At 39.0% G+C, this 22,547-nt stretch overlaps 3 protein-coding genes across 3 annotated transcripts; 2 read left to right on the top strand and 1 right to left on the bottom strand.

Moving 5' to 3' along the window:
* The first annotated feature begins 836 nt into the window (after window positions 1-836).
* On the top strand, window positions 837-2,683 carry ddit4 (DNA-damage-inducible transcript 4). Its single transcript, XM_067576357.1, has 3 exons — window positions 837-980; window positions 1,224-1,456; window positions 1,560-2,683. Exons 2-3 carry the CDS (start codon window positions 1,240-1,242, stop codon window positions 2,054-2,056), a joined length of 714 nt encoding a protein of 237 aa, XP_067432458.1. The 5' UTR covers window positions 837-980; window positions 1,224-1,239; the 3' UTR covers window positions 2,057-2,683.
* A 920-nt stretch (window positions 2,684-3,603) lies between these two features.
* On the bottom strand, window positions 3,604-9,197 carry dnajb12b (DnaJ heat shock protein family (Hsp40) member B12b). The gene is made up of 8 exons (XM_067576499.1): window positions 8,993-9,197; window positions 6,810-6,987; window positions 6,561-6,706; window positions 6,250-6,423; window positions 6,052-6,122; window positions 5,727-5,836; window positions 4,978-5,150; window positions 3,604-4,844 (listed from the first exon to the last, which is right to left on the bottom strand). Exons 1-8 carry the CDS (start codon window positions 9,123-9,125, stop codon window positions 4,723-4,725), a joined length of 1,107 nt encoding a protein of 368 aa, XP_067432600.1. The 5' UTR covers window positions 9,126-9,197; the 3' UTR covers window positions 3,604-4,722.
* A 4,467-nt stretch (window positions 9,198-13,664) lies between these two features.
* Window positions 13,665-20,307, top strand: scd (stearoyl-CoA desaturase (delta-9-desaturase)). The gene is made up of 6 exons (XM_067575795.1): window positions 13,665-13,813; window positions 14,090-14,345; window positions 15,261-15,391; window positions 15,555-15,760; window positions 16,213-16,445; window positions 17,905-20,307. The coding sequence occupies exons 2-6, from the start codon at window positions 14,114-14,116 to the stop codon at window positions 18,102-18,104; spliced, it is 1,002 nt and encodes a 333-aa protein (XP_067431896.1). The 5' UTR covers window positions 13,665-13,813; window positions 14,090-14,113; the 3' UTR covers window positions 18,105-20,307.
* The last annotated feature ends 2,240 nt before the right edge of the window (window positions 20,308-22,547 follow it).

Raw genomic sequence — 22,547 nt, 5'->3', positions numbered from 1 at the left:
TTTACAATCATGGAGGACTAAAGAAAGCAGAAAATCTACACATTTTACAAGCTGGAGCCAGAGAATTGTGGCATTTTTTCTTAAGAAATGACTCAAAACAACTTACTGATTATTAAAATAGTTGGTGATTAATTCCCTGTTGATTGTCCAATCAATTATTTGTTGCAGCTTTACTAGAGAGAGAATCAGTAGTTATATTAGTATTATATTAGTAGTAATAGTACCCTGTCACCTGAACTATTCCTATTGCTTTGCATGTTTTCATTATTCTACCAAAGACAATATAGTAACATGTGTTACACGTATTCATGAATATAAAACGTTTTTATTAGAATTGCATGATGTACCTAGTGTCCAGTAATGCAGCTGGGTATGTGTTGTTTGCATCGCTGTGTGGCAGATGAAAAACCCTGATGTAATGCTTGGGCAAAACAGGTGACGTAATGTGCATTGCAACACTGAACCAGCTGAGCTTTGTATGCATTGACTTTCTCCAACACTGCCAACACTGTGGATGCACAAACAGCAAAGACATATTATATTAATGCTTATATTAATGGGGGACGTTAAACAAAGAAATACAATATGGTACGTGCAAGCCCAGGCAAGTCCCTGTACATTTCCATAACACTGGGGTCTGCTATTCATCACCACCACCAACCCTCCTCCTCCTCCTCCCCATCCTCCTCCTCCCTCTCCTGTTTGTCTTTCTTCTCTGCTGGCATGTTACCAGGCAAGATACAGCTCCGATGGCGTGCCTCTCTTTTTGATTGGCTGGCTGGAGAGGAGTGGGCGTGGCCTACCAGCCCCTATATAAACATTGTTGCAGGCTCAACCGCAGAGCTTAACAGCTGGTGGGTGAAAGAGGAAACGTCGGGGGAAGAAGTTTCCAGACAGTTGTTTTTGCAGACAATAACCATTCAAAAAAACCGTCTTCAACATCGGAAACGGACTTTAACGCTTTCCCTTTCTATTAAGCTGTGAGTATTATGTTACAATTGCTATTTTTACTTGCTTGAGCAGCTAATATGAACAGTTTTAACAGCTGCTAGGTTAGCTACCTTCAAACAAAGATGTTCTTTCTGCAAAGTTATCCTGTTCATACATTCCCCAGTAAGCTATACTTAAAATGCTTGTTACTTTTATGTTTATTTTAACTGTTAACTACGGTGTTTTATCCTGAATTTGAGTGCTTATACGTTGTTTTGTTTCTTCACAAACAGCTGACCACAGAAGCAGATGATCGACTTTAATACTGCAAAAAGGACAAACATGCCTGCTCTCTCTGCATCCATTGATACTGGCAGCTCACCTCCATCCCCAGTGGACAGCAGTCCCAGAAGGTTGTCCTGGGGCAAACTGGTGCAAAGATTGACTGATTTCAGCACATCTGCCAACAGCAGCAGCATTGAGTCTGTGTCCAACAATGGCAGCAGGAGTGATCTCTCAGACTCAGGTAAACAATGCTGCAAACATGTCTAATCCTTTTTATAGAGGTTAATTGGATTGTCTTCTTAATGCATGGTTCAAGCTCTAAACTCACTGTGTTTCTCCTACAGTGTCAGATATCTCTGGTGACCTGTCTCCCTCTGAAGACCTGTTTTACGACCCAATGGAGGAGACAATCCTGAAAGAAGTAGTGGAGCTTATTGCACGAAGCCTGAGAGAAGCCAAAGACTCAGACTGCGCCTTACGATGTACCAAACTGCTCATCCCCGAGAAACTCCTGGAGCACATTGGCCAGGAGCTCCTTCACCTGGCAGCTAGTGAGCCCTGCGGTTTAAGAGGGGCTCTCATCGACCTTTGCGTGGAGCAAGGGGCCATCTGTGAGAGCATGGGACAGCTATCTGTGGACCCCTACCTTGTCCCCACCTTTCAGCTGACTCTGGTCCTGCGGTTAGAGTCTGACGGGCTGTGGCCTAAAATCCAAGGACTTTTTAGCACAAAGTCTCCTTCTACTCCAGTAGTGAGACAAGCTATTAAACTTAGCACTGGTTTTCGCGTGATCAAAAAGAAACTGTATTGCTCTGAAGAACTGCTCATTGAAGAATGTTGAGAAATGCAAACAGGCTTGCAACAAGGGACAGTCAACATTTTATTGTTTGCAGTTTTGAAATGTCTGGTTGAGCTCACGGAAGGGCCTTATTACTCTAACTACATGTATATGATGCCTTCTGAAGTGTGCGGATGGACTTTGACATGATGTAGCCTATTGTTCCTACTGTAAGGGAGACACAGTTTATGGTACGTGGAGCACGTGATGCTTGCTCCTAACTGACATTCAGATTTTTCAAATGTGTAACCATCATGCTATATCCGGTAAATAGGCATTTTGCAAGCATTTAAAGTGCGTACCTCAGTTTCTATTGAAACCATAAAATGGCAGCTAGCTATATGGTTATAGTCATTGAAGACCATTGTATTCTTTCTTTTTTATACATGGCAATTAATTGAATTGTACACCAAGCGAACAGCTAGGGACCTTAGTGACTGCTTGAATTCAAGAGCAAAGGCCTACCAGTGCTTGCCTTGTGCAGTTATGTGCAAGAAGTCAAATGTAACTTGATCCTGTATCTGTGTGGACCTGTCCTGCTTTCAACTTTATTTATTTGATATTCAAATATTCATAACATTGCACTGTTTTTGTACTCTCATGATTGCAAATAAATTATTTTTTTAACAAGTCTGTTATCTGTTGCTTTTTTTTTTTTTTTCATGAAACTTGTCAGATCATCACCAATCATCCATTTCTAGTTTACATCCTAGTTCAGAGTTCCTCTGTAAATCGGGGAAACTATAGACATAATCAAAATGAGCAGAAGTACTGTGTAAGGAAGTAATGCATGACCACATTAAAGGATAGGTTCACAAGTTTCCGAGTCTGTCTTCAAACAATAGTCAAGTATGAACATTAACACAGGTTTTGCTCGCTGTAACCATTCCTCCTTTTCTCACTGATCATGATGGAGTGCTTTCCTGATCAGCTGTAGAACAAATATTAGTTTAAAGCACACTTTTAAAATACATTTTTGCATGGAAGGAGGGCTGTGGACTTAAATGGCCAGTATGAACAGGAGGAATGATTACAGCAAGAAAAATGCAAAAGAAAATGTTCATTTGGGCAGCTGACTATTGTTTTAGGACAGAGTTGAAAGTTGTGAACTTATCCTTTGATGTAGCTGTATGCCTATTCTTTGACAATCTATAGTCAGAAACCTATTGGAGTGAAGAATAACATGCAATTGTTTAGTGAAACAGATCAGCTGACAGGCACGTCGCACTCGGCTATGTGCAAAGATTCACTTCTAAAGAAAAAGTACGCAATTTGCCAAACCGAAATCTGGTGAGTCAAAATCAGAAAGCATTGACGCAACAGCTGCTGAAAACAGCTGAGTACATTTGCGGTGAAAGGATGTGACGCTGCAGTTCCTGCTGGGCACATGCTGCACGTCCCCCAAAAATGTGAACGTGCACCCAGCCATGTTTCCAGTTCCAACTCTCAGCCAGCCAGGCCAGCCGGCAAATTTTATTTGCTGAATGTGCTGACTGAGCTTTTGTCTCCACATTTTGTTCTGCTCTGAACGATGAGTCACTCCCAACACGTTTAAGCATCCATATTTATTTTCATTCTGGGAGTAAAAACATGGTGGAAAAAGTGAACAAGGTCTGTACCGTTTTCCTAGCCGGATAATCCATTTTTAAATAAATAATACAAATAATTTAACAATAAATAGCATACTATTAACTTAAAAGTGTGACAAAAAAAATTGCTTTTTCCAACAGATAATGTTTATCAGAGACATTACACTCCAAAACTAGAACTTGTTTAAGTCCCACTTTGTGGACAGGCACGTCTCTCATTCCCTTGGCATTTGTTGTGAAGAGCCATCAAGTTACAGTATTACGATTCTACCCTTAATACAGTTAAAGGAGGTAAAGTGAAATGGGACATTTCATAAATATTTTCATACGCACACACACACAGCAAAGAAGACAAATCTCAGGTGTTCAAGTGTCTGACAAGCTCTAGACATGAGTGTATATTCACATTATTCCTGCATAGTTTCAGAAGGTTAGAATGTGCAATTGAAGTCAAACCGCGAAATATCTCTCAAACTTACTGATTTGACTGCATAAAAAAAAAAAAGAGGAAGCGTTCACTGTGGTATCTAATCATCTGCTACATAAATAACATCCGTACAAGTTATATCTATCATCACTACTATTCTGGTTTCATACTGCATTCGTGCAAAAAAACCATGAAGGGGCCTCTGCCAGCTTCCTGGCTCCCAGTCAAAACCGGGGCTTTGAGGTTATCGAAACCCATATCCTGTCTAGAGGACAAGCTATTTAAAATGGCTCTTCTATTTTAAAACAGTATATTAACATTATATTATTAATTCCACATACTAATACTGCAGAAATTATTTCAAATATGTATGTGGTCAGTTTCAGTTTCCCATATTTCCATGTAGGTCGGTGCTGGTTTGTTTGTGTTGCTTGTTGAGTCGTCTTCAGATTGTTAAAGCTCATTTATTTACAGCCAATATTCTTTTGTGGTGATTCTGAACACCTGGAGACAAGAAAGAAACAAAAAAAAAGGGAGAAAACTTTAATTTATTAAATTAAACTAAACATGCAGGTTGATCTATTCATATGTGTTTAGAAATAAGAACATTTTCTTAGTCTGAAGAACTTGCTTTTTTAACTTTGAAAGCAGCCTCAACCATGTAACGAAGCTGTGATCTCAGACAGCTTGACGCAGCTTGGAGTGCGAGCTCGCTGTGCTCTTTGGTATAGATCGGTGTCTCCAAAATAGCGAGCTCTGTACAGCATGCCTTCCTCTGCAAGAAACCAACAGAAACACTTCATGAAATATATATGAGGGCATCAGAATATGTTTTAACTCTTTTCCCAGAACTGTTAATGACATAAATGGTCAATAACAAGAATAATTTGTCTTCCTGGCAAACATACTTTGTTGTTTCTCCTTCCAACAATTGTTGCGAAGGTTGGAAATATAATCATCCTCCACAGTCCGCTCCAAATTCTTCAGATTCACTCCAGTGAACTCTTTGGGAAACTGCTCCCCCACATAATATGGCACCTTCAGGGTCTCAGTCAGCCTCTTCTGAGTGTAACCTGCTGACCTGTCGGGATGATAGGACAAAGTGTGAGAGACATATCATATGACTGAACGCAGCACGAGGATGACAGATCTGGCACCATCCGTCTCTGTTAAAATGACTCATGACCGATAGCGGCTCACAGACGAGGGCAGAAACTGCAGAAGTGTTTCTAAAAACACAAAAGGCAGACATGGAAAGAGAGGGCAGGCACATGGAGCCAGCAATCCTTACAAGTACAGAAGAGGTCTGTGATGATTTGGAACAAAGAGAGGCGGCATTAAAATGTTCTTTTTTAAAAAACAAACAACAAACTGAAAAATCCAAAACAATGGATCTGCCTCAGAGAGCGTTATAACTGCAAATATTATGAAAGAAAATATATTTTTAGCTCAGTTAATCTATAAATCAGTGACAAAAATAGCATGAAAAGATAACAATTAACAATTATGAAATAAACCTGAGCTGGATTATGCTGCCGGTTATGTAACTTGAAGATAATCTTCAATCACAGTCCCTTCGCAAATATGCAAAACAACAGTTAGCCGTGTTATTTTACATCCTTCTTAGGCAGGCGTTCAGAACAGGGATCACACTTACGGCCTGAAGCTGAGGCTGTAGGGGGGACTGTTCACCATTATCTGACTGAGGGCCGACACGATAACCAGGATGAGGATGGGCATGACCTGCACGAAGAGAGCGAGGCCTCCCTGCAAAAAACAAAAAGTATTTCAATCATTCAACGACATTACAGCTGATTCCAAAACATATCTCACTGCTTTTTTGCTTTCAAATTCTCTGAAAAACATTGAATGCAGCTGAATTCAAACATGACTCAATGTCTCCCCCTGCTGTTTAACATAGCAGACTACATTATTTGCAAATCTGCAGTGTGCAGGAGCTCTAATAATAGCATCGAACTTACATCTCGCTGTCGCTCTCTTCTCTCTGGCCTTTGGTAACGCATCCTCCCATTGGTGTATACATTGGCATTGCCTACATAAAACACATGTAGTTAACACTTTATACATAAATCATAACCATGTATAAAGAAACCATGTATTACAATGAAAATACTGCGTCTCACAAGTTTGGTATGAAAAGAGAAAAGAGTGAAACTTACTTGATGGGTAACCTCCTCCAAAGAACATATTAAAGAGGTCTTCAGGTGAGATATCAGGCTCAAAGCTGCCATCGTCTGGTCCGTGCCTTGAAGGATGCCTCCTCTCCTCTCCGCACTGATCATACTGTCTTCTTTTGTTGGTGTTACTCAGAACAGCATACGCATTCCCGATAGCTGTTGGAAATGACAAATTATGAAGTCATGCTATGTTTGAGCATCATAAAGGAGGGCTAAAAGTGTAAACTGAGAAATCTTTGTCATACTATGTACTCATAATTAGCCATAGCCTGTAACGAGTTCATTGAGATTACCTTTAAATGCCTCCGTTGCACCTGGGGCATGATTCTTGTCTGGATGGAATTTCAGAGCAAGTTTTCTATATGATCTTTTGAGTTCGTCCTCAGAGGCGTCTTTCTGTACCCCGAGAATTTCATAGAAGTCTTTACATTGTTTTATCCTGTGCAGAGAGCATACGATTCTCAGTGTCTAGTGATATATCATGGTGCACATCAATAAACCCATAGAATACACAAATTTACACGATTATCAGGCCTAAGTACCTCCTCACAGCATCCAGCTGATCTGCGCTGTAGGATTTTGAGGTTTCTGCAGGCTTTTCTTCAGGTCTGGTGTTCTCACTGGTGGTCTGTCGCTGTCGAGGCCCTGAGACCCCGCTGAAGTCTGAGTGAGCACCTTGTCTGGATGTAAATCCATTCTTTGCTATTAGGTCCAACAATGCTGTGAGAACAAACAATAACAGTGTTGCGATCATCACAAGATATTCAAACAAGCATTCGACATGAAGAGGCACAGCTGAAGGCAGATTTTTCTATTTTTTGACCACGGCTATGAGACATGAGATGATAAAAATTTCTCAACTGCAAGAGATTTTGCAGATACAGCAGTAGCAATATGTTTAGAGTAATATCTCTGTGTGTATATGGACATTGTGGGAAATGCTGCATATCAATGAGCAAGACTACTTCATATTATATAGGATTTTATATGATTTTTGCATTAATGTGATGAAATATCTTAATTGTTCATGTATTTTATTCAAAAGATTAGCCAATGTTGCTCCATGATATATTTATTATATTGTGTGTCTGTCGCATGTTTTAATTGGTACCTGACAATGGAGTATAATGTCCTGTATGATATTTTTACAAAGAATAATATCTCCTCTCTTTTTTATTATTGCTCTGCATGCATATAAATCATCTAAATAACTGTAATTTTTAATTTTATATTGTTTTCAGGGTGACTTTGTAACATCTGTCTAGAGACTACAGATGAAAAATAGCCTCTTGACTAACTCTGGCGCATTTACAGCAATGTTTATTAATGTGCACTATCCCTGTTAAATAAACCACTAAAACAAATAAATAGAATAAATTTAGAATAGAGTAACTAAAGTAGAGCAGTAGTGAAGCCTTTAATATCCCCCCAAAACACATTTGAGCTATGTGTCATAATGCTGCAGTAACAATAACCTCACATGGTAAAAGAAAAATGGAATGACAATATTTTAGGGACAACTGCATGTGCTTTTAAGGAAAAAATACAAATAATACATTTTTGAGACAGAAATTCAGATATAATATAGATAGCTGACTATATCATAGCTCTGCTAAAATAGTAAGAATGTTGTCATTAACTGTAATATAGTCTCGTAAGATCAAACCTCACACCCTTCACCTAATAATCAAAATATCAGCTAGTTTCATATCCAATAATCCTATACAATTACATGTTATACAGTATGTATCATAATATTGATAATACACCATCCATATCAACTGTCAATTGTGGACTCTAACTAAGTAGTACATGTACTCAAGTACTGTACACAAGTACAAATTTGAGGTACTTGTGCTTTTACTTGAGCATTTCCATTTTATGCCACTTTGTACTTCGACTCCATTGCATTTCAGAGGGAAATATTGTAATTTTTTTCACTTCACTACAATTATTTGCCACATATACTCTTCAGATTAACATTTTATATAGATAGATAGATAGTTAGATAGAATAGCCTCACTGTTGTTTAAATTATCAGCTCTTTTCTTTTGTGAAAGGTGCTATATACATAGTGAATATTATTATAATAAAAACATATTACACACTTATATAAAAATGATGCAGCACTATTACTATTAATCTCTCCAAAGTATCTAAAACTGGCTCCACATTGATGAACTACAACATTGCAATGCTCTTACATGTATTTGTTAGTAATAAAAACAACAATATAATATCCTATAATAATATAACACTCTAAAAGAAGACACTCTGCATAATGAGTACTTTTGATACTTTAGGTACATTATGTTGATAATACTTCTGTACTTTTTTAAGTAACATTTTGAATTCTGGACTTTTATTTGCAATGCTATATTTTTAGACGACAGTATTTATACTTTTACTTGAGTATACTTGTCCGTGATGGTGACTGACTTCTAGGCTTAGCTGACAACTGCATCACCGACACCTTTAACCACATCTGTTTTAGGCTGAGCAGAAAAACAGAATATTTAACAGCCACAGCAGGAGTGGTTTGCTGTTATTCTTGTCTTGAAATAACAACATGACTCATGTGAACACAGTAACTGAGCCTGTTTGCTTGTCTGCTATCACAGGCCGCGGCTACATGCGCTGCAGATCTCATCTGGGATGCTGCAGGTGATGCTGCAGGTGATGCTGCTGAGCTGACCTCGGCTAGGCCATCTTTTATGTAACTTACCCTTCGCCTTTTCTGTCGGGAACAGTCTCTGAGCCTTCTCCAGGAACCTCTGCGCCTTCTCCGGCTGCTCGTTGGTTAACGCCGCAGTTGCAATGTCGATGCAGCGCTCCGCTTCGTCCCTGTTTACCTCCATTGCAGCAGGCGGCTAACCACAGGCGGCTAACAGTGAGCTAACTGGACCATAAGTAAATAAAGGCGCCGGCTGATGACGCCACCGGGATGCTGCAAATAGTTGGTGGCGTAAACCACGGATGTATGGCATAAACACGTAACAAATCTCGAGATGTCTGTTTCAAACTTATCCGTCGATGCTATCCAGCAAAACATTATTTGCAAAAAATATTAAATGACATTGATATTAATTGTTCTTTCTGTGGACTTGATAAACAACCATCCACTTGTTTTGGAGATGTCTTTATACTATTATTCTTAGGAAAGAATTTGCCCAATACATTCATTATAACATTTCTGTTCAGTTTTCATTACTTTACAAAGATGTGCTGTTTAGTTTGTGTGACGTCTGCAGTTCAGAACATAAGCAGTAGGGGAGAACGGGGTAACACTTTTTAACCACTTTCAAAAGTGTATTTGTTTCAAATAATAGTTACTATATATACCTCAGGTTGTTGTGTACCCATGGAAATTAAAACAAGTTATCTAATTATTATGGTTTTAGAACAATGACCTATTAAAAAAGTGGCACAACTTGCCCCAAGGAAGGGGTAAAATGAGCATGGGGATGGGGTAAATTGAGTGCTCTAGGTGTAAATAGTGCCACTGTTAAATACTGCTATAAAAATGACACAAAATCAAACAGATAATTTTGAACTTTATTAATGCCATCATTTAACAAAGGCAAAAACTCATACTTTCAAGTAAAACAATATGTTTGTGTCCTATTGTTCAACATGTTACCTAAACATTTTTAGTAAAGATTAAACTGTGATCTTCGTGTTTTTGCTACAGAAAGAATGTGTGTGTAAATGTGCTTTTGTGTTTACAGACAGGTGACAAAAGGAAAAACTGGTACAGGTCTGAATGCTTGACCCCTGCATTGAGGAGATCTGGTGGCTCTGTTATGCTTTGGGGGGCATTTTTCTGGCATGGTTTGGGTCCACTTGTCCCCCTTAGAGGGAAGGATCACTGTTAATCAAAACAAAGTTGTTCTGAGTCATCACCTTTATCCTATGATGAAACACTTCTATCCTGATGGGAGTGGTCTCTTCCAGGATGAAAATGAGTGAGAGCCTATGGGGGATTTTGGACTGACGTGTCAGACAGCACTCTCCACCACCATCATCAAAACACCAAATGAGGAAATATCTTTTTGAAGAATGGTGTTCATCCCTCTAGAAGAGTTCAGAGACAGACAGATTGAAGCTGCTCTGGCAGCATGTGGTGGCCCACCTTACTAAGACACTTTATGTTGGTTTTTCCTTTAATTTGTCACCCATCTGTAGTTCATATACCCCTAAACTCTTGGCATATATGTCTATTGATGTTTAATATTGTTCAGTTATGCAATATAAAAAAATAGTTCAGGTCAAAAAAGTTGGTGGCATAAATTTGTTAGTGTGACTGTCTGATATCTGGAAACTTGACCACACAAACAGCACATTGGAAATAGCAAGAAAATTAAATGCAAAAAACCCCAAAACAATAAAGAGTAAAACTAATGACTAGAAAAACAAATAAAACAACAGAATAGTTAAATAGAGACATAAAAATATACTCATCAACAGTTTTTACAGCCTTCTTTTTAGTGCAAGATTTAATGGTCTGTACGTATTACTCATATTCTTTATGAAAAACAGAGAAGAGTGGAGGTTTTTGTTGGCAAACTTACATTCGTGAATATGAAACCCAGCTAAGATAATAATAAGATTGATTATGTAAGCTTGTTTTCATTCTTTCTGTTGCAACTCAAAAAAACAAACAGAACATGTTTATACAATAAAGCAAAATCAGCCATGAATTAATAAACTTTGAAACCTCTTGCCACAGTCTTTTAGTGTGGTAACAATGCCAGAATAAATGAGGCACAGTTTCAGTGTGTGCAGAGCCAAATGAACACAATATCATTATTGAATCTTTTAAGAAAATGCTTTACAAGGTGTAATTTACGTATAAGCTTAAAGGACACCTCCTTCATCTTATTGATGATGAGTTATTTGTGAGGCAACAGCCAAACCCTCTGCCATGGAGGGTTAGAGAAAGGTAAACTAGCCCTGTTTCCACCATGGCTCCCTGTGCTGCTTCATTTCTCCTCTAGATGAAGACAAATCGTCTGTTTTCAAATGTAGGTCAGGAACAAGGGCCGTCGTCCTGAGTGGAGGAAATTAATTTGCGTCCTGTGAACTATATATCTGCAGCTGTCTCCACAGTTTAACATCACCTCACTGTACAATTAGTCTTTTGACTTTATTTGATTGAACTTAACAGTCCAGAGCCTTTAGATGAAGATTTAAATTCACTAGATGACTGATATATGAACAGCATTCCTGTTCCTATTCAGTTACAAGTTTGTATAATACTACTAATAATAATGCATTTAATTTGTACTGCAGGTTTCATTCACATCGATTCTTAAAGTGCCACAGCATTAAAAAACATATAACATAAAGAAAATAACAAGACTTAAGATGAAAAAGCCTTCCTGAATAAAAACGATGACATAATTGTTCTCTTGTGGTATTTTCCAAATGTGGTATTCCTAAAATATTCCCATATTTGCGGCGGACAACTTTTTTTTGGAATAAATATATTAATTGACAACACAAAATTACAATAAAGGTACAGAGAAAACAGGATAAAAGCTATCTGATTCAGATATGACAAAGAAAAAAAGAAAAAGAAATAAGGTGGTACTTGAGGGTTTAGCTCATATGAGAGACATATAGTTATAGTTCTTATGGCCTGACAGATCTGACTAAGTTTCAGGGTGTCTAAATATATACTAAAAATTTAGCTTTTGTTTTGACAATTTGCTGGTATGAATATAAAATTACCCAAATATCAAGAGGAAGTTTAGGATGTAGGCTATACAACACCACAGTCTTTAAAATACTCTCTTTGCACAAGTGTTTCCTTCAAATCAACAACTATGCTTCCTCTTTAAAGAAAGTTCATGTCAGTCCAAAAGATTTTGGTGTAGGTGTGGCACTCAACAGTGAGTTAAAGGACGTGTTCACAATTTTTCAAGTGTGTCTTGAAACAACAGTCAGGTGCCCAAATGAACATTAAAATAGGTTTTTCTTGCCATAATCATTCCTCCTGTTCACACTGACCATCAGAAGATCCCTACATAATGTACTTATGTAAGTGATAGGGAGCAAGACAGCCCTCTTTCTGTCCAAAAATGTCTTTAAATGTTTATCCGAATTTAATATGAGGCTTCAGCCATCCAAAAGAGTCAAATAAAGTAGATGTCTTTCAATGTTGTTGTCTTTTTAGTGCCAAAGTCCCTATTTTTGTTATTATACTTCTACCACAGCTCAACAGGGAAACACTGTCTGAGGAAACAGAAAGAGGGAATTTGATGCTAAAAAGACTGTAAATGTGGCAGATATCCTCTTTATATGACGAACTCAGACTGCTGAGGACTCATATAAGCTTCAGATCAACTTTTAAATGCATTTTTGCACAAAATGACTGTGGACACACTGTGGATTTTGGCCTCTATCACTTACATTGAAAGCACATTTGAAAGGTAAGTAAGTGAGTAGAACTTTATTTATACAGCACCTTTTATAACACTGGTTACTAAGTGCTTTACACAACATCGGCACAGAAAGTAAAAGAGAACAAGAAAAACAGGGTAAAAAAGAAGAACAATACAGAACAGGAAAAAAAAAATCAAAAATACATACACATAACCCACATACAAACACAGGAAGCGTACATCAATCAGTCACCACCCAGAGCAAACAGTTGAAGTCATCGAATGTTATAGAAAGGCCATCCTAAAAAAGTGGGTTTTTAAATGTTGTTTAAAACAGTCATCAGACTCAGCTGATTTAATTGGAAGAGGGGAGATTGTTCCAAAGTCTGGGTGCCAGGGCAGCAAAAGCACAGTTGCCTTTGGTTTTCAGTTTGGCATGCAGTTTGGCCAACAAAGGATCTTTTAAAAGCCAGTATGAACAAGAATAATGATTACAGCAAGGAAGACTTCTTTCAGTGTTCATTTGGGCACCTGACTGTTGTTTTAAGACACACTTGAAAAATTGTGAACCTGCCCTTTAAGCAGGCCTTACTGACTATTACCTGAATATTTTTTATTATATCCCCTATTTAACGCTGTCATGTGATATTTTTTGGTTTTTTTATTGATATTTTTGGGATGAGGACAGCCTGTATTTTCCCTGTGTGGGCGGGTGGGGGCTCCTCTACCGCTGCATGTGTTTGATGTACAGTTAAGTAACTTTATGTTATTCGCAGTTTCATCTGTATATATTAACACCTCTCCGCTCTGCTCACGTCGCTGCCGATTCCCTTATTAACCCACGCGTGAATGGAAATATATGAGTGCGATTAATTCAATACATGTCTAGACAGCAGCAGCTGCTCTCCAGAGGAGGTAAATATACATCTGGCAGGAGGATGAATAAAAGGTGAACAGCAGATAAACAGGCAGCCAATCAGAGCCCGAGCTTGAGGCGGCATCCGAATGCTGATTGGTCAGCAACTGCCGAGGCACCTCCAGCTCCAGCTGCCATTGATGCGTTCGCTGCAGACTCGACTATCACTCTCCCTTTTTCTGGTAGTTTTGGGTTGAGCAGAGCGGCGACATCACCAGCCTTACACTCCTTTTGCTTTTGTCAGGTGAGTTATCAATATACCGTTCGTTTTCTTCCCCTCCTAACAGCTGTATTTTAAATGTTATGCAACGCGGCGAATGTCGTGTGTCAGCATCATAACGTTATTTACCATCCTCTTCCTCACCAGCAGCGCCAGCTAGCTAACCGGGCTAGCTAGCATTAAAAAAATTAACATATTCACCGTTTGAAGGTGTTTTAGCCTACATGACGTTGGCTCCGGACGAAAAAGACTGACATTAAAGATTTCTTTGTTTTTTAAATTGTTATTATTGCCGGTCAGAGCATCACACAAACCGCAGCCACGATGACGGAGGCGGAGGCGTTGGAGAAGAAGCAGCACAAGCCCAGCAACGGAAATGTTCTTCCAGAGGCCACCAGGGAAGATGCGTTTGATCACACATACAAAGAGAAAGAAGGCCCAAAACCTCCCACGATCATCGTATGGAAAAATGTCATATTGATGACTCTATTGCATATAGGTGCCCTGTACGGCGTATTGCTCATCCCTTCAGCAGCTCCGTTGACCTTGCTTTGGTGTAAGTAAAAAAAAAAAAAAACCTGTTACAGTGTTGATTGAAAGTTGGCATTTTCTGTTAGTGGTAAGCATAAATCACAGCTGTTATGTCATCACGCTCGCCCACATTGGTGTATGGGAAAAAAAAGGTGATTGCTTAAATTTGTGCATGATCCTGCCAGTATTCTGCATGGAGGGGGATTATAGATCATTAGAGATTAGAGATGTCACAGCATGTATTGTCAAACCCGAAAAATGTACAGTGCATGCTTGTCAGAACATGAGTTTTACTTGTGTGGAGTTTTTATTAAATAGCTTTTTAAAAAGTGACTGAAAAGAGAAGCAATATAATTTCTTAATTTGCATAATTCTTCATTACTTTGCACATTTTGCAAGAATTATCTGAGATGTGTATATCTCATTGTTCAAAACCACTTTTGAATAGATTGTAAAGCTTCCAGTCTTATCGTACGAGCAATCATCAAATGGTTTTATGCATCCAGTCAGTCATCATCTGTCATGACGTAATTACATTACCCAGTAAATGTCACAGTTCCGTATAACATGCCTTGCTTCATTCATGGTTATTAAATCTCTTGAAACAAGTAGAGTAGCTCAAACCCATTCAGGCAAAAGCAAATTTTAATCATTTTCAGCTAGAAATGTTGTGCAGGGGAGCTAGTATGATGTATTTTATCATATTGTGAAGGAAATTTTGGAGCTAATTCACAAATATGCTGCCTGCGATGAGAAGAGAAGGCCATACAAACTACAGTGTAGTGAGCAAATGCCGTAGTACATAAATAATTTAATATCACCTGTTGCAGGATTGCCTCCACAGTTGCATTGTAGTGTAGTGTAGAGTATTAGTGCCAGGAGTGCTAGTGACAAGGGTAAATGACCAGAAACTAATTTGTTGATGTATCTCTCCCCACAGCCGTACTTTGTTTTTTGGTAAGTGCTTTAGGAGTTACTGCAGGAGCTCACCGCCTGTGGAGTCACAGATCCTACAAGGCCACATTACCTCTAAGGATCTTTCTTGGTGTTGCTAACTCCATGGCATTTCAGGTACCAAAAAAAGGATCACACACATCTGCAGTCACTCTTGTATACACACAGCACACAAGCACACACCTAAAGCTTAAGTCCTGATAATAGCTGTTTCCATTATCTGTAAGTACCATGTTGAGTCTACAGTGTATGTAACCTCAATCTTAACCTCAACCCGCAGAATGATATCTTTGAATGGGCTCGAGACCACAGGGTTCATCACAAATACTCAGAGACAGATGCTGACCCTCACAACGCCGTCCGGGGCTTCTTCTTTGCTCACATTGGCTGGCTCTTGGTGCGCAAACACCCTGATGTCATTGAGAAAGGACGCAAGCTGGAGCTCAAAGATCTGATGGCTGACAAAGTTGTAATGTTTCAAAGAACGTAAGTAGCTGCAATCAATAATTAATTTTACAATTCATATAAAGTCTAAAGTTTAAAAAAGTGCATTGTACTTGTGGCAGGAAGTGTACATGGTAACCAAGCAGAATTGGGCATCAAAATCTAATTTTCTGATAATATATCAAATACAAATAAAGAGCAAAGAAAGAAAAACTCCTCTCCCTACTATGTCTTACCTACCGTTGCTGCAGAGTTGTCTGCAGTGCAGGTAGTCCTTCTGGTTTAACAAGGTGACAGTTATTAAGATGTCATTCATGCATGTTCAGATTGACATGATGTTGGCCTGAATGAAAACTGTGTCATTTGGAGGAGAATAAGAAAGTGAACAATCTCAGCTCTGACAAGTAGGGCATTTGTGTGTATTTAATGTTAATGTTGTACTAGGTAAACACATTCATTCTTTCTGTTCTCCACCCACTCTGTCTCCTCAACAGGTATTACAAGCCGTCTGTGCTGCTCATGTGTTTCTTCGTCCCCATGTTCGTGCCTTGGTACTTTTGGGGGGAGTCTCTGTGGGTGGCATACTTCATCCCGGCTCTGTTGAGGTACACTTTGGTGCTGAATGCCACCTGGCTGGTCAACAGTGCGGCTCACATGTGGGGTAACAGGCCCTATGACCACAACATCAACCCCAGGGAGAACAAGTTTGTCACGTTCAGCGCTATAGGTACGAAAAAATTGTGCTCTCTTTGAATATACGAAAATATATAGAGAGAATTAGAATAGTAGCTTAGAGCCACAAAGGACAAAGGAGTAATTCAAAAGATAATGCTTTACAGTGTTGATTCTTGTTGTGTTTTTGGGGAATACCTAAATCCTGTCCAGGAGTATTAGAACATGGATGAATTGTGTAAAATTTCCTTTAACTTTTGTGGGATTGACTGGAGTTGATATGGACACATGTTGCCTACATTTGGTTGCATTTGGTTGTAGGTCAAAGTATGAAAGAATTTTGGCAACCAATGGTAGGAAAACGGTATGGAATATCAAAAGCCTGCCATCACAGAGAGGGACAAGATATGATAAATGTTCAAATGGGGAAAGCAGCGTACACACTTTTGAACAATCCTTCCTTGAAGGCCTTCATAATGTTGCACTCATTTATACAGCACATACAAAAAGTGGTAGAAATAGTTATAAATAATGAAAAAAGAGAGTTCAAACCCACATTCTCACCTCTACATACCTGGCCTACTGCTGCGTGAAGAGGGTGTGAAAGTCGGATTGGCGGTTTCAGAAACAGAAACTGTAGGGTTACGTTAAAGGACCAGTGTGTAGAATTTAGTGGCATCTAGTGGTGAGGTTGCAGATTGCAACTAACTGAATACCCCTCCCCTCACCCTCCCCTTCCAAGCGTGTAGGAGAACCTACAGTAGCCGGAAAACTCACGAAAAACATGAAAGGCCCTCTCTAGAGCCATTGTTTGGTTTATCTGTTCAGGGCTACTGTTAAAACCTGGCGGTACAACATAGCGGCCTCCATAGGTAGAGGACCTGCTCCCGTATGTTGATATAAAGGGCTCATTGTAAGGTAACGAAAACACAGCAATTCTTATTTTCAGGTGATTATACACTCATTAAAACATACTTATGAATATTATATTCCATTTCTGCAAGTCTGTTCCTCTAGATGCCACTAAATTCTACACACTGCACTTTTAAGGTGTCAGTATACTTAAGGTGTTGTGCGCCAACCAACCAGTTAGAGTCCCAAATGCAGCCAGTCCCACCCTCAAACACAGCCAATTGTGTTTATTGTGTTTGAATCAAACTCTACAATAGGTCTCATCAGTGGTTGATGGGGACTTCAGTACTATGCTAACCATGAGCCATTATTCAGTTGTTATGGGCCAAAACAAAAAACAAATGGCCACCTATCCAAACCAAAAAATAATCAGGTCTTTCTTGGCCCATGGCTCAACTTTCCGTCAAATTTCTCTGAAATCTGTGCAACAGTTTGGGAGATATCTTGCTAACTAACAGACAAACTGGCAAAGACACAACCTCTTTGGTAGATTTAAGTAGCATGAGAAACTTTTGCAACTTTTGCTGATGTGACATTTCTGATATACCATGCCACATCGGTTTTAGCATGAATCACTGACCACTGTTTCCTGTCCCTTACAGGTGAAGGATTTCACAATTACCACCACACGTTCCCCTATGATTATGCAACCAGCGAGTTTGGCTGCAAGTTGAACCTTACCACTTGTTTCATCGACTTCATGTGCTTCTTGGGCCTGGCCAAGGACTGCAAGAGAGTGTCCCACGAGATGGTCATGGCCCGAATACAACGCACTGGTGATGGCAGCCACCGGAGTGGCTAAGATTGTTAAATCGCGATCAGCTTCAAGGCAAAACGAGTTGAAAAGAAGACGCCTCACAGTCCTTTGACAGCTATACATTTCTCATCCTCTGAGGATAACAGTCCGCTTCATGAGGGCCTTGACCACATTTTGCTTGTTTTTGTGGTTTTTGTAGCTGTAACTAAAGAAATTCTTTAAAGATGGATAAAAAAAAAAAAAACACACACATTTTGCTAAGCTCTTGGCCTTGGTTTCTATTGTTCAGTCAGGCTAAGGTCTTGCAAAGATGTTTTAGATTTTGAAGTAGATTCATTTTAAAAGTCAACTTCATTCTCCGCTGTTTTGCCACTTTGGTGTGCATTCTTCATGCAAGGTCAGTCATGTAGCCAATCATTTTTATGTAAGTATTACTCAATTATTAATCAACAAGTGGAGCACTCAAATATAGAGTGACAATGTTTCAACTGATACGGTCTGATACTGATTGGAGACTGTTGCCTTTATTGCTGATTACAGCAAGATTTTACAGTTCTGATATAAATTAACTTTTTGAGCGCTCTAAGATCTGAAAAATAATAATAATAAAAAAAAAAAACGTGATTTGGCTTTAATGAAATATGGCACATAATGGAGTTGTGAGGGAACCCAGACCATCCTCCTATGACCTGACTATACTGGCAACCAGTTTGCCAAAATTGTACGGAAACCCAGTCGTGCAGTTGTGTGTTTCCGTGTGTAACTTGGTTGTCTTCTGCAGAAAACAAGCATAGAGCTTAACACATACATCTAGTGTGTGTGTGTGATATTTGGATAGAGCTTTCTCAGGACAATATAAGGGACACATTTATCATTAAATCAAAACTGCCATTCAATATTAACCCTAAATGATAAATGTCATTTTAACGTGGAGCAATGCGATGCTTAATTGGCTTTTTTTTGTTGTGTTTTTAATAAATATTTAGTGCCAATTTTGTGACATTTTTATAACCATCTCTACGGTCCACTAGAGCACACTAAGTCGATATATATTGCTTCATGATAGTGGAAGTTTTTTAACATTGTGGCGTCGGTGCGGCTTCGCTTCCTCTTTATGCAACATGTCCCTCTTTTGTCCTGAAACAAAATCTGCAGCAGAGACCACTGGTTGATCTCATTGGCCGGCGCAGCAGCAGCAGCAGCCAGTCACGCGACAGTTCTGGTGTTACAAAACAACACGCCACCCATGCACGATGATATATACCGGAGGTTCCGTAGTGAGGTGTTCTGTCGGGGCAGAACTGCATCTATTTTTGTAACATACTGCAGAGCTGCATTGCTTTTTTGGATCACCAGAACTGTTGCCGTGGTGATTTGGTGGTGAGACAGGGTCTGGTTTCCCTTTGATGTCCTACAAAGCTGATTGTCATTAAAAAAAAATTCAGGTGCATCAATGTTAATGTTCATCTTTCTGGTGTGAGGAATGCTTATATTATTTATGTATTTATTTCTTCTTTTTTTTTTTTCTTATTGACTAAAAAAATATTATTCTAACCAGAACCAGTTTTCTGCATTCCAAGATTTGGTTAACAGTCTCGTAAAATATATCAAAATTGGAGCACCTGTTTATTTTTTTCCTAAGAGTCAGGACACTACCTAATGCCTTATGACTTGAATCCATTCCTGATCTTCTTCACGTCCTGTCAGTTAAGACAAAGAAATGCTCAAGAACCAGAAAACAAATCTGAAATCTGACCGAGGTCCATGTTTACAGGCCGAAGCACCAGGTGGAACATTGTTTTTATTCTTAAACCACACAAGCATTTAATTTAGGCAAAAGGGTAGCATGACAACAATCAAGGTGCTGTAAATGCAAACAGAGGATAGAGGTTTCGTTCCGAAGAATCAGATACAAACTTAACACCTGGCACGAGTGTTCAAACTTGCAAAAATATGAGCCCCGATGGATGTGCCAACTAGTTTTAGCCCATCACCGCATCTCCATCTGAAAAAAAAACCTCCAAACAAAAAGTGCTGTCATGAGGAATGTTCACAGCACTTAACCGAACCCAATGATATCGCAAGCCATGCAAACAACTCCCGCTGTTCAGAGCGCCAAAATCTACATTTTCCTAATGACAAAGGAGGATCAAAAGGTTGTCAGTCTGAATGATTATGTCAAATTTAAACTGTACTCTATTCTGAAATAATATTCACAATATTTTCAATACACTCGTAATTCCATAAACAGTTGTTGCTCTTCTTTTTTTTTTCTCTATTTAATGCACTCTCCTTTCACTTTCTCTTTTTTAAATCTGCACTACACATCTTTGGATTTTCTGAACTGGCTGAAGAGTTTCACACCTCACCATTTCTGCCAGATTGTTATGTTTCCATAAACGACTTTAGCTTTTTAATGTGTTTGGCATCACCGGTGTCTGGCACAAATTTAAACACATTTCTGCCATCTGGACCTCGCTTGTAATTTCATTTTTACCCTAGCTGTCATTGTTCAAAACTGACAGAAGTGAAACAGATTATCCAGCTGCTGCTGGAAACCACCTGCAAACAGGAAGCATTTAATCTTGATTCTGTGAAGATTGAGGCCAGAAGCTGTCAGGGCTTCTAAGTGTTTTAAATGCGGAACAGGGCTTCATCATGTCACATTACTGGAGATGAAACCTGCTGTTTTCTGGCTGAATTTGACTCCAGGTGCAGTGTCAGTACCACGGTGTATTTTAACTTTCACCTTTCACACCACATACAATACACTGAAGACACCACTGTACAAACATGAGTAAGAAAAAGGAAATTAAATGCATTTGAGCAGATGGTTTTAGTCAGAAGTCCATAGTACCTGAGGGCATTTCCTGCAACTTTATATTATACTTCCACTCTTAAGACATTTCAGAGGGAAATTCTGTACTTTATTATTCTGCTGCATTTATTTTATATCTAGAGTCACCAGATTCTATTTAGATGAAGATTTTACATATAACACATATAATCTGTTAATAAAACATGAATAGCTGCAGCTAAGCTCTGCTTTCACCAGCTACATTAAAATCCTACTTACACCTCATGCGTCAGTTATATTGATATGTGTATATATAAGAATATAACACTGTAAAAGGAGCCATTCTGCATAGTGCATGCTTTTATAACTAGGACTGCAACTGACATTTTTTAATCTTTTTTTTTTTTGCTGATTGATGTAATTATTTTCTCAAATAATCATTTTGTCTATAACATGTCAGAAAATAAGGAAGCTGTCGTATTCGAAAATGTCTTGTTTTGTCCAACTAGCAGTCCAACAAAACCCCAAAGATATTATGTAACACTACAAGAAATATTCACATTTGAGAAGCTGGAATCAGTAAATGTTTCAGTGCAGAACTTTTACTTGTAATGGAGTATTTTTACATTGTGGTATTGCAACGTTTACTCAAGTAAATGACCTGAATAAACCCACCAACCGGTGTTGTTTGAAGAAGCAAAGGATGGCAATCTGCAGTTTTCTGGTAGGAATCTAGCTGGGATTTGTCTGAGGGGGGGAGGGGAGGGGGGATTTTCTGTTCCCCTGCTTGGGTTTTTGCCTTCTGTGGTAAAGAAAATGAACACATCCAGTTTTCTGCTGACATAAGTGCTCAAGTCAAATATATCCAAACTATTTAATACTGCAGTTATTAGCTCTTGCCTGCAGATGAATAAAGCACTCTCAAGATGTGTTTAATGGTTTACACAGGGCAGGGAGGAATGTAGGACCAGTGTGTTCACTGGAGACCAGTCATAGGCTATTACATAAGACTTTCTGGTTGAGGAAGATTGATTCCAGCTCCTTTTTTGTACAAAGTTCCCTAACGCTGACACAAATTAGTCCACTAATCAAGTCGTTGATTGTTAAAGTAAAAAATGTCAAACACTCACTGGTTTCAGCTTCTCAAATGTTTGTATTTTCTCTCCTTTTGATTATTAATTGAACATATTATTTTGAACTGTTTTGGTCTGGCAAAAGATGGAATTTGAAGGCATCACTTTGGACTGTGAGATTTTTAAATAGTTATTTGATGAATCAAGACATTTTAACCGATAACGGGAATAATAGTTGCAGCTTTAAGTCCTCACACCTTCTTAGTCACTAACTTTTCAAGTTAGTTGAGTATTTTTTTGGGAAGAATCATCATTTGATAAACCACATGGAGCTGTTGAACATGTCAGAGTTAGTATCAGCACATCGAGCCAACTCCTGTAGCCAGTGTCCCACAGGCAAAGAGCGGAGCATGACTCAGGCTGTGTGGTGTGATGTGTGGTAAAGTTGCATTATATTACCATCAGCCCAGACTGACATGACCGAGGTTACTACAGTTCAAAATGCCCCCAAACATTCACGCCACACAGTTCACAGCGTCTGACTCCAGCCGGCCAATCAGCAGCCGGGACCTGACTTATGATCCTCCTGGACCAATGGAGGAAGGGCGGGCGAGCCAC

The sequence above is a fragment of the Thunnus thynnus genome, chromosome 20, assembly GCF_963924715.1.
Source record: "Thunnus thynnus chromosome 20, fThuThy2.1, whole genome shotgun sequence".
Taxonomy (NCBI): Eukaryota; Metazoa; Chordata; class Actinopteri; order Scombriformes; family Scombridae; genus Thunnus; species Thunnus thynnus.
This window is presented reverse-complemented; position numbering and strand designations above follow the sequence as displayed.

Excerpts from the sequence above, each read along its gene's own strand:
- ddit4 (XM_067576357.1), top strand. The coding sequence starts at position 1,240 with ATGATCGACTTTAATACTGCAAAAAGGACAAACATGCCTGCTCTCTCT. Across the intron at positions 1,457-1,559 it reads GAGTGATCTCTCAGACTCAG|TGTCAGATATCTCTGGTGAC; the intron begins GTAAACAATGCT and ends TTTCTCCTACAG.
- dnajb12b (XM_067576499.1), bottom strand. The coding sequence starts at position 9,125 with ATGGAGGTAAACAGGGACGAAGCGGAGCGCTGCATCGACATTGCAACT. Across the intron at positions 6,988-8,992 it reads CCCGACAGAAAAGGCGAAGG|CATTGTTGGACCTAATAGCA; the intron begins GTAAGTTACATA and ends TTGTTCTCACAG. Across the intron at positions 6,707-6,809 it reads CAGCTGGATGCTGTGAGGAG|GATAAAACAATGTAAAGACT; the intron begins GTACTTAGGCCT and ends CTCTCTGCACAG.
- scd (XM_067575795.1), top strand. The coding sequence starts at position 14,114 with ATGACGGAGGCGGAGGCGTTGGAGAAGAAGCAGCACAAGCCCAGCAAC. Across the intron at positions 15,392-15,554 it reads CTAACTCCATGGCATTTCAG|AATGATATCTTTGAATGGGC; the intron begins GTACCAAAAAAA and ends CTCAACCCGCAG. Across the intron at positions 16,446-17,904 it reads TGTCACGTTCAGCGCTATAG|GTGAAGGATTTCACAATTAC; the intron begins GTACGAAAAAAT and ends TGTCCCTTACAG.